General features: G+C 38.5%; 1 protein-coding gene across 1 annotated transcript; it reads left to right on the top strand.

Annotated features, from left to right (window-relative positions):
* The first annotated feature begins 1,266 nt into the window (after nt 1-1,266).
* LOC134756273 (ciliary microtubule associated protein 1A-like) lies at nt 1,267-10,671 on the top strand. Its single transcript, XM_063693101.1, has 6 exons — nt 1,267-1,524; nt 6,564-6,695; nt 7,834-8,047; nt 8,431-8,620; nt 9,584-9,709; nt 10,649-10,671. Exons 1-5 carry the CDS (start codon nt 1,392-1,394, stop codon nt 9,707-9,709), a joined length of 795 nt encoding a protein of 264 aa, XP_063549171.1. The 5' UTR covers nt 1,267-1,391; the 3' UTR covers nt 10,649-10,671.
* Nucleotides 10,672-11,366: the final 695 nt, after the last annotated feature.

Below are 11,366 nucleotides of genomic sequence, written 5' to 3' on the forward strand. Positions count from 1 at the left end.
ATAGTGTTCTTCCAAAGATTTGGTTCAAAGGGGTACGAGCTAATTTGTTACCAGAAAAATCTACAAAAATAGTGTACTTGATTTTCATTGTATCATTTTAGGTGTTTGCTGCTGTCTGAAAAGATATTAGGTACATAATTATGAGCTGAAAATATCGATACGGACAAAGTGCCAGAAGTATGTACCTATACTAAGGTCGTGTATACATATTTTTGACACTTTGTCCGTATCGATCTTTGCTTCAATATAACAACGCTTTCAGAGTGCTGATGGGACTGCCCAAATTCTGTAGTGCATCGGGGATGTTCGCGGAGGCGCGAGTAGACTGCTTCTACACCACCATGCGCAAGCGAGCTACATCCCTTGTGCGCAGAGTGAGGGCCAGCTCCAACAGCATTCTGAGAATGTTAGCAGACAGAATTGGTTGCCTGTATCTGAATAACTGCTGCTTGATACACGCACGCAGTAATAAATAAATAAATAAATAAATAAATGTATAGTTATAGTTATTAAGGATAGTTATGTATATAGTTCTAACACTTTGACAAGATTATTTAAATTTAAGGTAATTACTAACCCAATGATCCCCGATGGTCTTAAATAAAGAATTTTATTTATTATTTATATTTATTTGCCTAAAATAATAATGTTTTGAAACCTAATATATGTATGTAATTTCCTCATAGGTGATGTGAAAAGCAGTATGTGTCACATGGTAGCAAAATTATTTTCACCTTGGGCGTTAACACTTGAATCCCTCGCTTCGTTTAGGATTCAATTGCACGCCCTCGCCGTAAATATGTCATTTTGCTCCCTTGTGACACAATCTACTATTACAATGCATGTGCTCGAAAAGTGCGTTTTCTACGGAGCCATATCATGCGGAAAGTACTACTTTTCCGCACTAGTGCTTTTTGTTTTAAATTTTTTTTTCAGTACATATGGTGCTACTTTTTCGCACTAGTGCGGAAAAGAGCACTTTTCGTGCATATGTCGAAAGTTTAAAGGGCCATATGTACTGTAAAACGTTGTACGATACACGTGCGAATAGGTAATTCGCAACTCGTGTTGATTTAAAACACTCCTTTTAATAATTAAACTTATTTGCCATGATATGTTTTTTTTATTTACTCGCACAATGCATAGTAAAACATTGTATGATACACGTGCGTAAAGATGATTTCCGCACTTGTTGCATAAATAGCTATTTCAGCTGCTCAAACGAAATATTAGTGAATCACCTCTTTGCTATATAAGTATGAACTACAAAATCTTTGTCAAGTTTATGTCAATTTTGTTTGTCAGTCTACTGTAATATTATTTCGAAAATAATTTTATTTTTATAGTATTCTCATCGTATTATTATCGTAACTTTTATCAAATAATTTGTAATGCCCTGGGGCTGGGAGTGTAGGGCAAAGTTAGTGAAGCAATTGCCAGCTAAACCCACCAAGCGGCGAGGGCCCGCCTCTGGAGACGCAGCGGCGCCCGGCCCGCAACAATATGAGGTGCCCGAGCTATATTGTAAGATAATTACCTACTGGTTTTTCTTATAGTGCTTATTTTTCCTTTTCACCTCAACGACATTAATTTGGAATAAATCATTTCTTGGTATACTTCAGATATAGGGGGAGATTGAGGTTGGGAGATGGTATACCCTCTCTAAATGTTTTCACTGATAAATATTTAAAAATTGCATATCAAGCATTTTCATACGATATCTCACCTTACCTACTACTTAAACTTTAGAATTTTGCCCCTCCCTCATTTCAGACGTTTGTCATAGAAAATCGACAAGCGTTTTTCACATAAGCCGGCCTCGTCTATTCGTTTATAAAACTGTATGTTTTCGTCAAAATACCATTATTTACTATAATAAAGTGATGTTCTACATTAACATTCTATTCTTTTTTTAGTTATTTTGAAGAAATACTAGTTTTAAGCCACAGCTATTGCTTTTATATAAATTCTGTTACCACCTACGGGAGAGCGGTGTCTCTTGACACAAGTTTAGTGTCATTGTACGCTTAAAAAGCCCAGTTATAATTACGTTTGTTTGTGCGAACTCCATAAACATTTTTATTTTTATTTTATTTATTACTATTATAACCATATTATAACATTAAGCTTAGGTGAAACATAAAAATCCCAAAGGATTGTGAATTTTCCCCAACCCAACCAAGGGATAGGAAGGAGGAAAGGTTTGTAAATGTTCAAAATATTGATAATTATATTTTCTCCAATATGCTCGGAAATCTTCGCCTTACTGTATCATAACTAAATGTTCATTATGTCAAAATCAAATAATAATAAAAAAACTATCCTGGACAGTTTTAACGGACGGTAAGTTTAAAATTGTGAAATTGTGATTGAAGTGGCGTGATAGATGGCGCTGCAAGTTGATAAATTCCCTTAATTAGGGCTGAGTTACAAGGGTGTTATCTCATATGTGGTTCAAGCGGGAGGCAAGGACACCTAAATAAAACTTTACAGCGCCCGTTCGTGTCACCCGTTGACCACGAACGCTGTAAAGGGTTCGAAACGTCGGGATGTATTATAAATTCAATATACGCGATATAATCAGTTTTCATAGTTTTATTTCAATCTTATTTGTTTAAAATTATTGAATAATTGGTTATGTACGTTTAGTATTTTCATTAATGTTTTACAAATTAATACGATATTATAGTAAAACTAGAGACCCGTTGCGGCGTCAGCACGCCGCTAGAGTATGGTTCTAAAAGTTAGGTTGCCTGTCCACTGGAGCGGAGCGGTAATCGAGGAAACAATCCAGCAATAGAATTTCATTAAAATTTCAGAGCGGAGATTTTTCTTCGCTCATCGCTCCGCCACCTCGCTCCGCTCCTGTGGACAGGCAGCCTAAGACTGAACGCTTAATGAAATCAGGAAATGTGACGTCTTCAGATGAATCACTGGCTGTCACTATCTATTTGATGCTGACTATACCCACAGAATATGAAATCTTATACATAATTATCCATACTATATACTATATAACTATATTACTATATTATTACTATATATTTTACTATATCCATACTAATATTACAAATGCGAAAGTCTGTCTGTCTGTCTGTGTGTTCCCTCTTCACGCTTAAACCGCTGAATCGATTTAGATGAAATTTGGTATACAGATAGTTTGAGTCCCGGGGAAGGACATAGGATACTTTTATCCCAGAATTCACCCCTCAAGGGGGTAAAATGGGGGTGGAAATTTGTATGGGGAATCAATAACCGCTGAACCGATTTAGATGAAACTTGGTATGGGGATAGTTTGAGCTGTGGGAAAGGATATAGAATAACTTTTATCCACGAAATCATCCCTTAAGGGTGTAAAAACTGGGGTGGAAATGTATAGTGTGGACCAATTTGGGGGTAAAAAAGGATGGATTAAAAAGCAGATAAGAATTAAGGTACCCAAATTACTAATTCCACGCAGACGAAGTCGCGGGCAAAAGCTAGTAATATTATAAATGCGAAAGTCTGTCTGTCTGTCTGTGTGTTACCTCTTCACGCTTAAACCGCTAAACCGATTTAGTTGAAATTTGGTATACAGATAGTTTGAGTCCCGGGGAAGGACATAGGATATATTTTATCCCAGAAGTCACCCCTCAAGGGGGTGAAAAGGGGGGTGGAAATTTGTATGGGGAATCAATAACCGCTCAACCGATTTAGATGAAACTTGGTATGGGGATGATTTGAGCTGTGGGAAATGATATAAAATAACTTATCCCTGAAATCATCCCTTAAGGGTGTAAAAAATGGGGTGGAAATGTATAGTGTGGACCAATTTGGGGGTGAAAAAAGGATGGATTAAAAAGCAGATTTGTTTAAGAATTAAGATACCCAAATTACTAATTCCATGCAGACGAAGTCGCGGGCAAAAGCTAGTTTCTTATAAAATGGCGACACGTTTGTATAATTTTAGCGTATTATATTTCGATCGCGTAGCACCTACCAGCATGTTTTGTGATCGTTAGTTTTGATGCAAAAAAGACATTGTCTATCTTTTCGCATCTTTCTAAACTAAAAATCATGATACGCGACAGCGATATGATACGGTAAATCAAGATTTCGTGGATAGGATGCCTTCTTGTCATTTGGCTCTCATGCCTAAAATTTCATAGGGCTAGAGTATAATTCATATTTAATTCTCTTTTTCCTATTATTCATGAGACTGAAGTTTACAAACATTTTACAAACATTCCGTGACATTCCGTGTCTGGGCTATACCGCGAAAATCGAAGTTCAAATTGCGGGCATCTTTCTCTGTCACTCTAATTACGCCTTCATTGGAGTAAAAGAGAAAGATCCCCGCAATTTGCGAATTTCGGTTTTGGCGGTAGACCCTCTGACCTAATAATAGACATAGTATATACACGTAGTTATAGACTGAAACCGAGCGAGCAGGGGTAAGAGAAACTATCTTTCTCTATCAAAGAGTGTCAGGCCCTTGAACCTAATTTAGTTTTTTTTTTAATTTACTTTTTTGAAAGTATGTACAACGACTGGACCGCGACCTTGGTACCGTCAAAATATCTCTTTCTCGCTCTCTTCGTACGGCAGCCCACCTTAAGCGCCTAACACATTACCGCACCGCACTGGTCATTGTGCGATGCACCTATAAGTAAGAGCGAGAAAGAGATATTGCTTTCTCGCTCTTACTTATGGGTGCGTCACACAATGACCTTGGTGCGGTGCGGTAATGTGTTAGCCGCTTTATAGCCGTATTTAACAGACTATCTTAAAAGCCGTTAGAGACTACCACACCTCACCGCGACCTTGGTGCGGTGCGGCGCACGTATCGATAGTGTGCAAGGTTGTCACTGTACATACGTTAAGGACGCAGCTATAAGTTAGAGCGAGAAAGAGATATTTTGACCGCACCAATACGGCTTTTCGAGATATTCTCTTTCTCGCTCTCACTTATGGGTGTGGCGCACCAAGATCGCGGTGCGGTGCGGTAGTCTGTTACGGATTTTACACACGATCGCACATACGCCGCACTGCACCAAGGGAGCGGACCGATGCGTAAAATGGGGTTGGCCGGTCGAAATAATTAACAGAGGGCGCCAGCATAGCTTGCCCTGTCAATCCCTAGAATTGTGTCAAATTTTTGTTTTTTTAATGCCCTGGATGCCAGCCCTTTAAGCCAAATCTTATAGAAAAAGGGGCAAGCTATGATGGCGCCATCTCTGCAAACCTTTGACAGTTGCCAACCCCATTGGCTGACCGTTTACCTTAAAGATCCGACATCATTTAACATCCTCATAAGAACAAACCTCGCCGTACGTGCTTTTTGAAGTAAATATAGATGCTTTTCCCCACCGATTTGTATGGTTTATGGTGGGCTGGTGGGCTACAAATTCTGTCCCTCACGGGCGCACGCGGTACGCCACTTCTATAGGATCCTACCTTCTATGGGCCAAAGCAACAATAAAATAAACGTGTGTCATTTTGATGAGTACGATGTGGATGACACATGTCTGACATGTTGTCAAACACAATAATAAAATTTTATGGTGTTTTAATATAATTTTTAGTGTGGTGTATGCATGTTACAGTCTCAAAACAAATATTTGAATGGCTCGGATACCTTACATACATTGGATATAGGTTTGAGTTCAATTCAATCTCAAGTCAGAACAAAGGTCACGTGGTACATTTTTTCAAATAAACTTTTTAGTACTTTTTCGGGAAAAAATCAAAAAACTAAGAGCTTATTGCAAAATTTGCAAATCTGTAGCATGGGACGAATCTAATGACATATCATTTATCAAAATCGGACCATAACTGTAGATCTGATGGGATGAACAAAAATCGGCCTCGCGTAATATATACAATAAAATAAACATGCGTCATTTTGATGAGTACGATGTGGATGACACATGTCTGACATGTTGTCAAACACAATAATAAATTTTTATGGTGTTTTAATATAATTTTTAGTGTGGTGTATGCATGTTACAGTCTCAAAACAAATATTTGAATGGATCGGATACCTTACATACATTGGATATAGGTTTGAGTTCAATTCAATCTCAAGTCAGAACAAAGGTCACGTGGTACATTTTTTCAAATTAACTTTTTAGTACTTTTTCGGGAAAAAATCAAAAAACTAAGAGCTTATTGCAAATCTGTAGCATGAGACGAATCTAATGACATATCATTTATCAAAATCGGACCATAACTGTAGATCTGATGGGATGAACAAAAATCGGCCTCGCGTAATATATATATATAGATTGTCATTGTGAACAAGATTGTAAACTTTAAAAAAAGTTATGGTTGGAACGTGATTGTTTTTTGACGTTTTTGATGTGAAGGTTCAATTTGAGTGATGCTTGATGCTTAAATAATATTATTTTACCTTATTTCCTCTCATCTTTGGAAAAAAGCACTACGTATGCCTCTTCAGGAATAGCAATTCGTGGATTCGTCTCGTCGAATCGAAACTCGTCCGCCAATTGCCCTTTCCCGGCCTCTGCAATAATGTATTATTATTATAATGTGTTATTTGTATGTATTATTGGTGACTACAGGTGGAAAAGGGCACGGGAACATCAAGCGCGCGCCAGCATATTCGTTCGGACTGGCAATACCGGCCATCGTAATCAAGCCCGCCGCCCGTCCTAACGCACCAGTTTTCAACGTACGAGGGTATACAAAAAAAGGTAGGTAACCTTCAATATCAAATTCTCTTTCTCAAATTAAAAAAAATGTATTTCTTGTTGGAAATTATAAGTATATTAGTATTCTACTGATTAAAGTACGACCACTTTTGTCAAAGCGAAACCACAGAATAAATACTAGTACTACCGTACAGAAAGGACACTTCCTACAAAACCGAAGTTTGACAGCGATTCAGGGACAAATCTCGCTGTCCCTTTCTAATGTATGGCAGTATCGCTTTCGGCTATTTAGGGTTGTCAAAATTCAAGTCATTATCTTATCTGTGGTCGTGCACGCAAAGGGACTCCGCATTGTGTCAACCCTAATAATTGCTCGGAGCATTTCTGAGCCGAACGGAGCCGAGAAAGCCCGAAAGGAGGAGTGTCCCACCACTGGCGAAACTAAATGTGTGCGAGTACAGGGTAAGTATTATCAGATCACAGGTAAATAAGAATTAGATTATTACTCACAGAATGCGCGTTTTCTTCATTATCAAAATTACGCAAAAGTTTACGTATTTCTACAGGTTTCTCGGCCCTGAACTCTCGGCGCGTAATCATGATTGAAAAGATTTTCCTTTTAAATAAAATTAAAAAGAGAAAAAGAGGGCAAAATGTTACTCCCTTAAACAACTGTCATCGCTTTACTTAATTATCCGTTTACGAAATTTGAACAAAGAATTATCTGTTAGATACGCGTTTTCATGGAAATTTAAATTTGTTCGCTTTGTTATCCAACGAACTATTTATTTCATGAAAAGAACAAAGGGAAAACGTATAACATTTAAAACTTTCGCGGTTTGAACACATATTAAATCACATTTAGAAACGGGTCTATCGCGAATTTATTTTGTTACCTTTATTTCACGACGTTTCGACACAGGTTTCACTGGTCGTGGTCGCGGCTAACTGACGTCCCAGCAAAATGTCAAAACAGAGATTTGTGTGACTACCCCACAAACGAAAAAACGAAACGAAAGGAAAGGAAGTGAAAGGGAAAACGTCAAGATAAATTGTAAAATTTACTTGCTTGTTTTTCTACGCAACTTTTATCCTTGTATTAAAAATTTGTGGGTTCGCTTTAGACTCGGGTTTCATAAAATGTATATTATTGCAGAATATTATTTGTCTTGAATAACAGGTACGTCAAGAATCCCCGGTGGAGTTGTGGGTTCTCAACTCGAGCCTATAGGCGACCGCACACGCAAGCCGGGACCGGGTGCGTACACACCCGGCAACGTGCGCTACAAGCGTGCGCCGGCGTACACGTGCCAGCCGCCGCCGCGGCCCCCGTACGAGCCCTGGGACATGTGGACGTGCCCGCCTAATATGTACTGGCCTTATGTACCGATAAAGTAAGTTCATATTTAGAACTAAAATTATTAACAACGAGATAGTTTACCTATTGGTTGAATTTAATGTCTTAATTATAGTAATATATTAATCAAGTATTATGTACTTCAAAACATCTACACAGTATTCTTACTTTTTAAGTCGACTGGTGAAAAACGTGTAAAGCATATGTTCTCGAAAATGTTCTCCGTTTACTATGGGGAATGTTCCCTATACAAAACGGAGAACGTTCTCGAGAACTGCACAGCTATAAAAACGTGGCATTTAATATATAGGTGCAAACAAGAAAAACCTTCCGTAATAATTGCCTCCCCGAAAAGCTTCCCCAATAATTAGGTACAATTGAAACTTATTCTATCTATTATTAGGCTGTATATTGTTACAGAAAACCCCCAGCGTATTCCCTTGGCTATGCAGCAAGAAACCTTACTGCTGGTTCCATGCCCGGGCCTGGGGCACACAATCCCAACTTCACTTACTCTCAAAAGAATCAACCAGCCTATTCTTTCGGCCACCCGTTCCGGCCTGTGCCACCGCCCGATTGCCCTCCGCCCAACAACTACTGCGAGAAAAAGGTAATCGCACTGTCAAAAAGTTATCAGATCTCTTGTAGAGCCAATCTTCTAACTCTATAAGCCCTAACTTCACAAACTCTACACCTATCGGATTTTATGGTATTAACAATAGTAGATTGTACAAAAAGGGCATAAAGTGATGCATTTTCATCCGAGGCAATATAGTCGAGGATAAAAATGGACACTGCTTACACTGCTTTTCACTACATACAAAAATGTCCATATTGTAGGTTATTTTACCTACAGTATTTAATCAAGACTAAAGAAAATTGTACTCGGTTTTATCGGGGCGCGGGGAACACCGGTCAGGGGCGCTCCGGCAGGGCTGGCAGTTTGTATGGCAGATTTTGGACTTTATTGCTAAGACAATAAGGGTCGTAATAAATGAATTTACTTTATGCACTAGAGCTTAAAAAGCGATTTTATGTCGCCTACGCACGACTTAAAGTCGAACTTTACGAGCATGAGAAGTGTAAAGATATTATGTGCATATTGAATGTATCACAACTCGGGTCTAGTTAATTTGCCGCTTAACTCTTAGTGTTCGAAGTGTTAAAACACACACACCCACATATTACTGAAATTATAATCCGATCGGTTAAAATATATTAAAGCTTAAATAGACTAATAATGACTCTTTCATTGGCACACTTAAGCACTGGTACAAATCCATCCCGAGTAGTAAATATTTGTTCCGAGACGGGCCACCCTCTCTCCGTGATCGATCGCTCGTGTGTTGATGTTTTCGCCTTCTGCTAAAATGCCCTGTTATAATTTTGTCTTTATTGTGATAATAATGTGTGTACTCTAGGTTCGTAGTTCAATGGCTGGCCTGTTGATTCTCTTGGTTACTTTTTATAGGTTTACGTGACTTCTATGAAGCTGATAAGTACATGATTATTTAATCTCCTACTCCACCACGTCTTTACTTTATTATAATTTTATATTTTTATTTTCACAAAGTTCATGGTGCAAAAGAGAACGGCTCCGGCACCTTCATTTGGCATTCGCCATACTCCGTACTTGGGAGAGCTCCCGGCACAACTCAAACCCTCCAAACTGGATCTCGTTCTCAACACTGGAACTTAGGTAATTATAGTCATATTCCAGCACATTTTATTACGAAGCACGCAATATCACTAGAACTGCGTAAACAAGTCGCCGTGAAGGTTTCTCAGGTCATATATTGACGTAAATACATAGTAAATATTAGTTTCACCCCATTTCTACAAGTTTTTAACTAATATTTGTGATAAGATTCGAGATGAACGTCAATTGACACTGTTATGGTAAACACCCCTATAATTAATGGACGGACGTTGCAACAATAATGAAACGTAAACCACAAATCCTGTAAAATGAGAATAGTACACTAGTTTTCAAAAACTGGCAACATTTTACCATAAACAAAAGTAATAGAGCTGCTTAAGTTTGACGGTTCATTAATGTCGGTCTGTTTTAAAAGAAATTGCGCCATATTGTCCATGAGTAGAGAAACAAAAAACATTGTTTTAATTTGTTAATTATGTTGAAAGCAACTGCAGTTTCTTTCAGTTAACACGATAAAAGACGAATAGGAATTTTAACGCGCAAATAAATGTACATTTTACAGGTGTCAGTGAATTATTAAAAATACTCCAAATTTTCTTTTAAATGTTTCATAATTGGTACCATTATCCCGGTTGTAGACGTCCGGTGTTTTTGCCGGACAACGAACCGTGTTACGTTACGCGACTACGTCCAGTTTTGTATGTGGCTACTAACAGCTACACCCAAGAAAACAGGACATCGTCGCCTAAACCGGACAATTATCCAGCGAATACGCCGGACGTTTACAACCGGCCTTACTATAAGTATCAGGTGGGTAGGCGGACTGATAATATGGTTCAACGCTAGCTCATTGGTCAGCGGTTTCAGATACTTATGACAGGTTTATCAAAGGGTAATAACACTAATAATATTACTTTATGTGAATGTACTTTTCTAATGAAATTGGTTATTCAAAGCATAAAAATACAGTTCTCACAGGATCGGTAAACATACCAACGATCTGCTTCCTGCCCGCAACCTGAACATACGGGCACTCGCTGCCCATGGAACTTATGGTGCTGAGACGTTTCGAGTTGGTGGCGGCGTAAGTAGCAAATCTGCATGAGGCTTGTCTTAAGGTATGTCCAGATTAACCGCCGCCCTCACGTTGACTTGAAATTGTGCGCTTTAAGTGAATCGTGCATAATTATGTAATGTACGCAGCGCAACGCGGCGAGCGCGCGAACGGCACATTCACTGGCAGAAAATATACTTAATTTAATACTGGCCACGCCCTCGTACAACAAGGGCATAAAGCGATCCATTTTTACCCGAGGCAATTTATTGGTCTGAGCGCAACGAGGATCAATATATTCGAGGATAAAAATGGACATTTATGCCTGAGTTATACACTCTACTTTTCACTTCGATTGTGAGTAAAATATACAAAAATATCTAATATTGTAGGTTATTTTACCATATTTATTCAAGAATATAGAAAAATGTACTCGGGCCGGTCAGGGGCGCGGAGCACGCCGGTCGGGAGCGCGCCCTGTGGGCTGAAATTCGGCTCTCATTGACATCTATAGATACAAAATTAGCTATTTACGGTATATTTTGCAGTTTTTGAAATAAATACATTTTTTGTTCCTGTTCCTTAAATTTTTTTTTAAATCATAACTCGGCACTTTATGCCAAATCGTCCCAAATTCAAAAG

This window comes from Cydia strobilella, chromosome 3, assembly GCF_947568885.1.
Source record: "Cydia strobilella chromosome 3, ilCydStro3.1, whole genome shotgun sequence".
In the NCBI taxonomy this organism is placed as follows: Eukaryota; Metazoa; Arthropoda; class Insecta; order Lepidoptera; family Tortricidae; genus Cydia; species Cydia strobilella.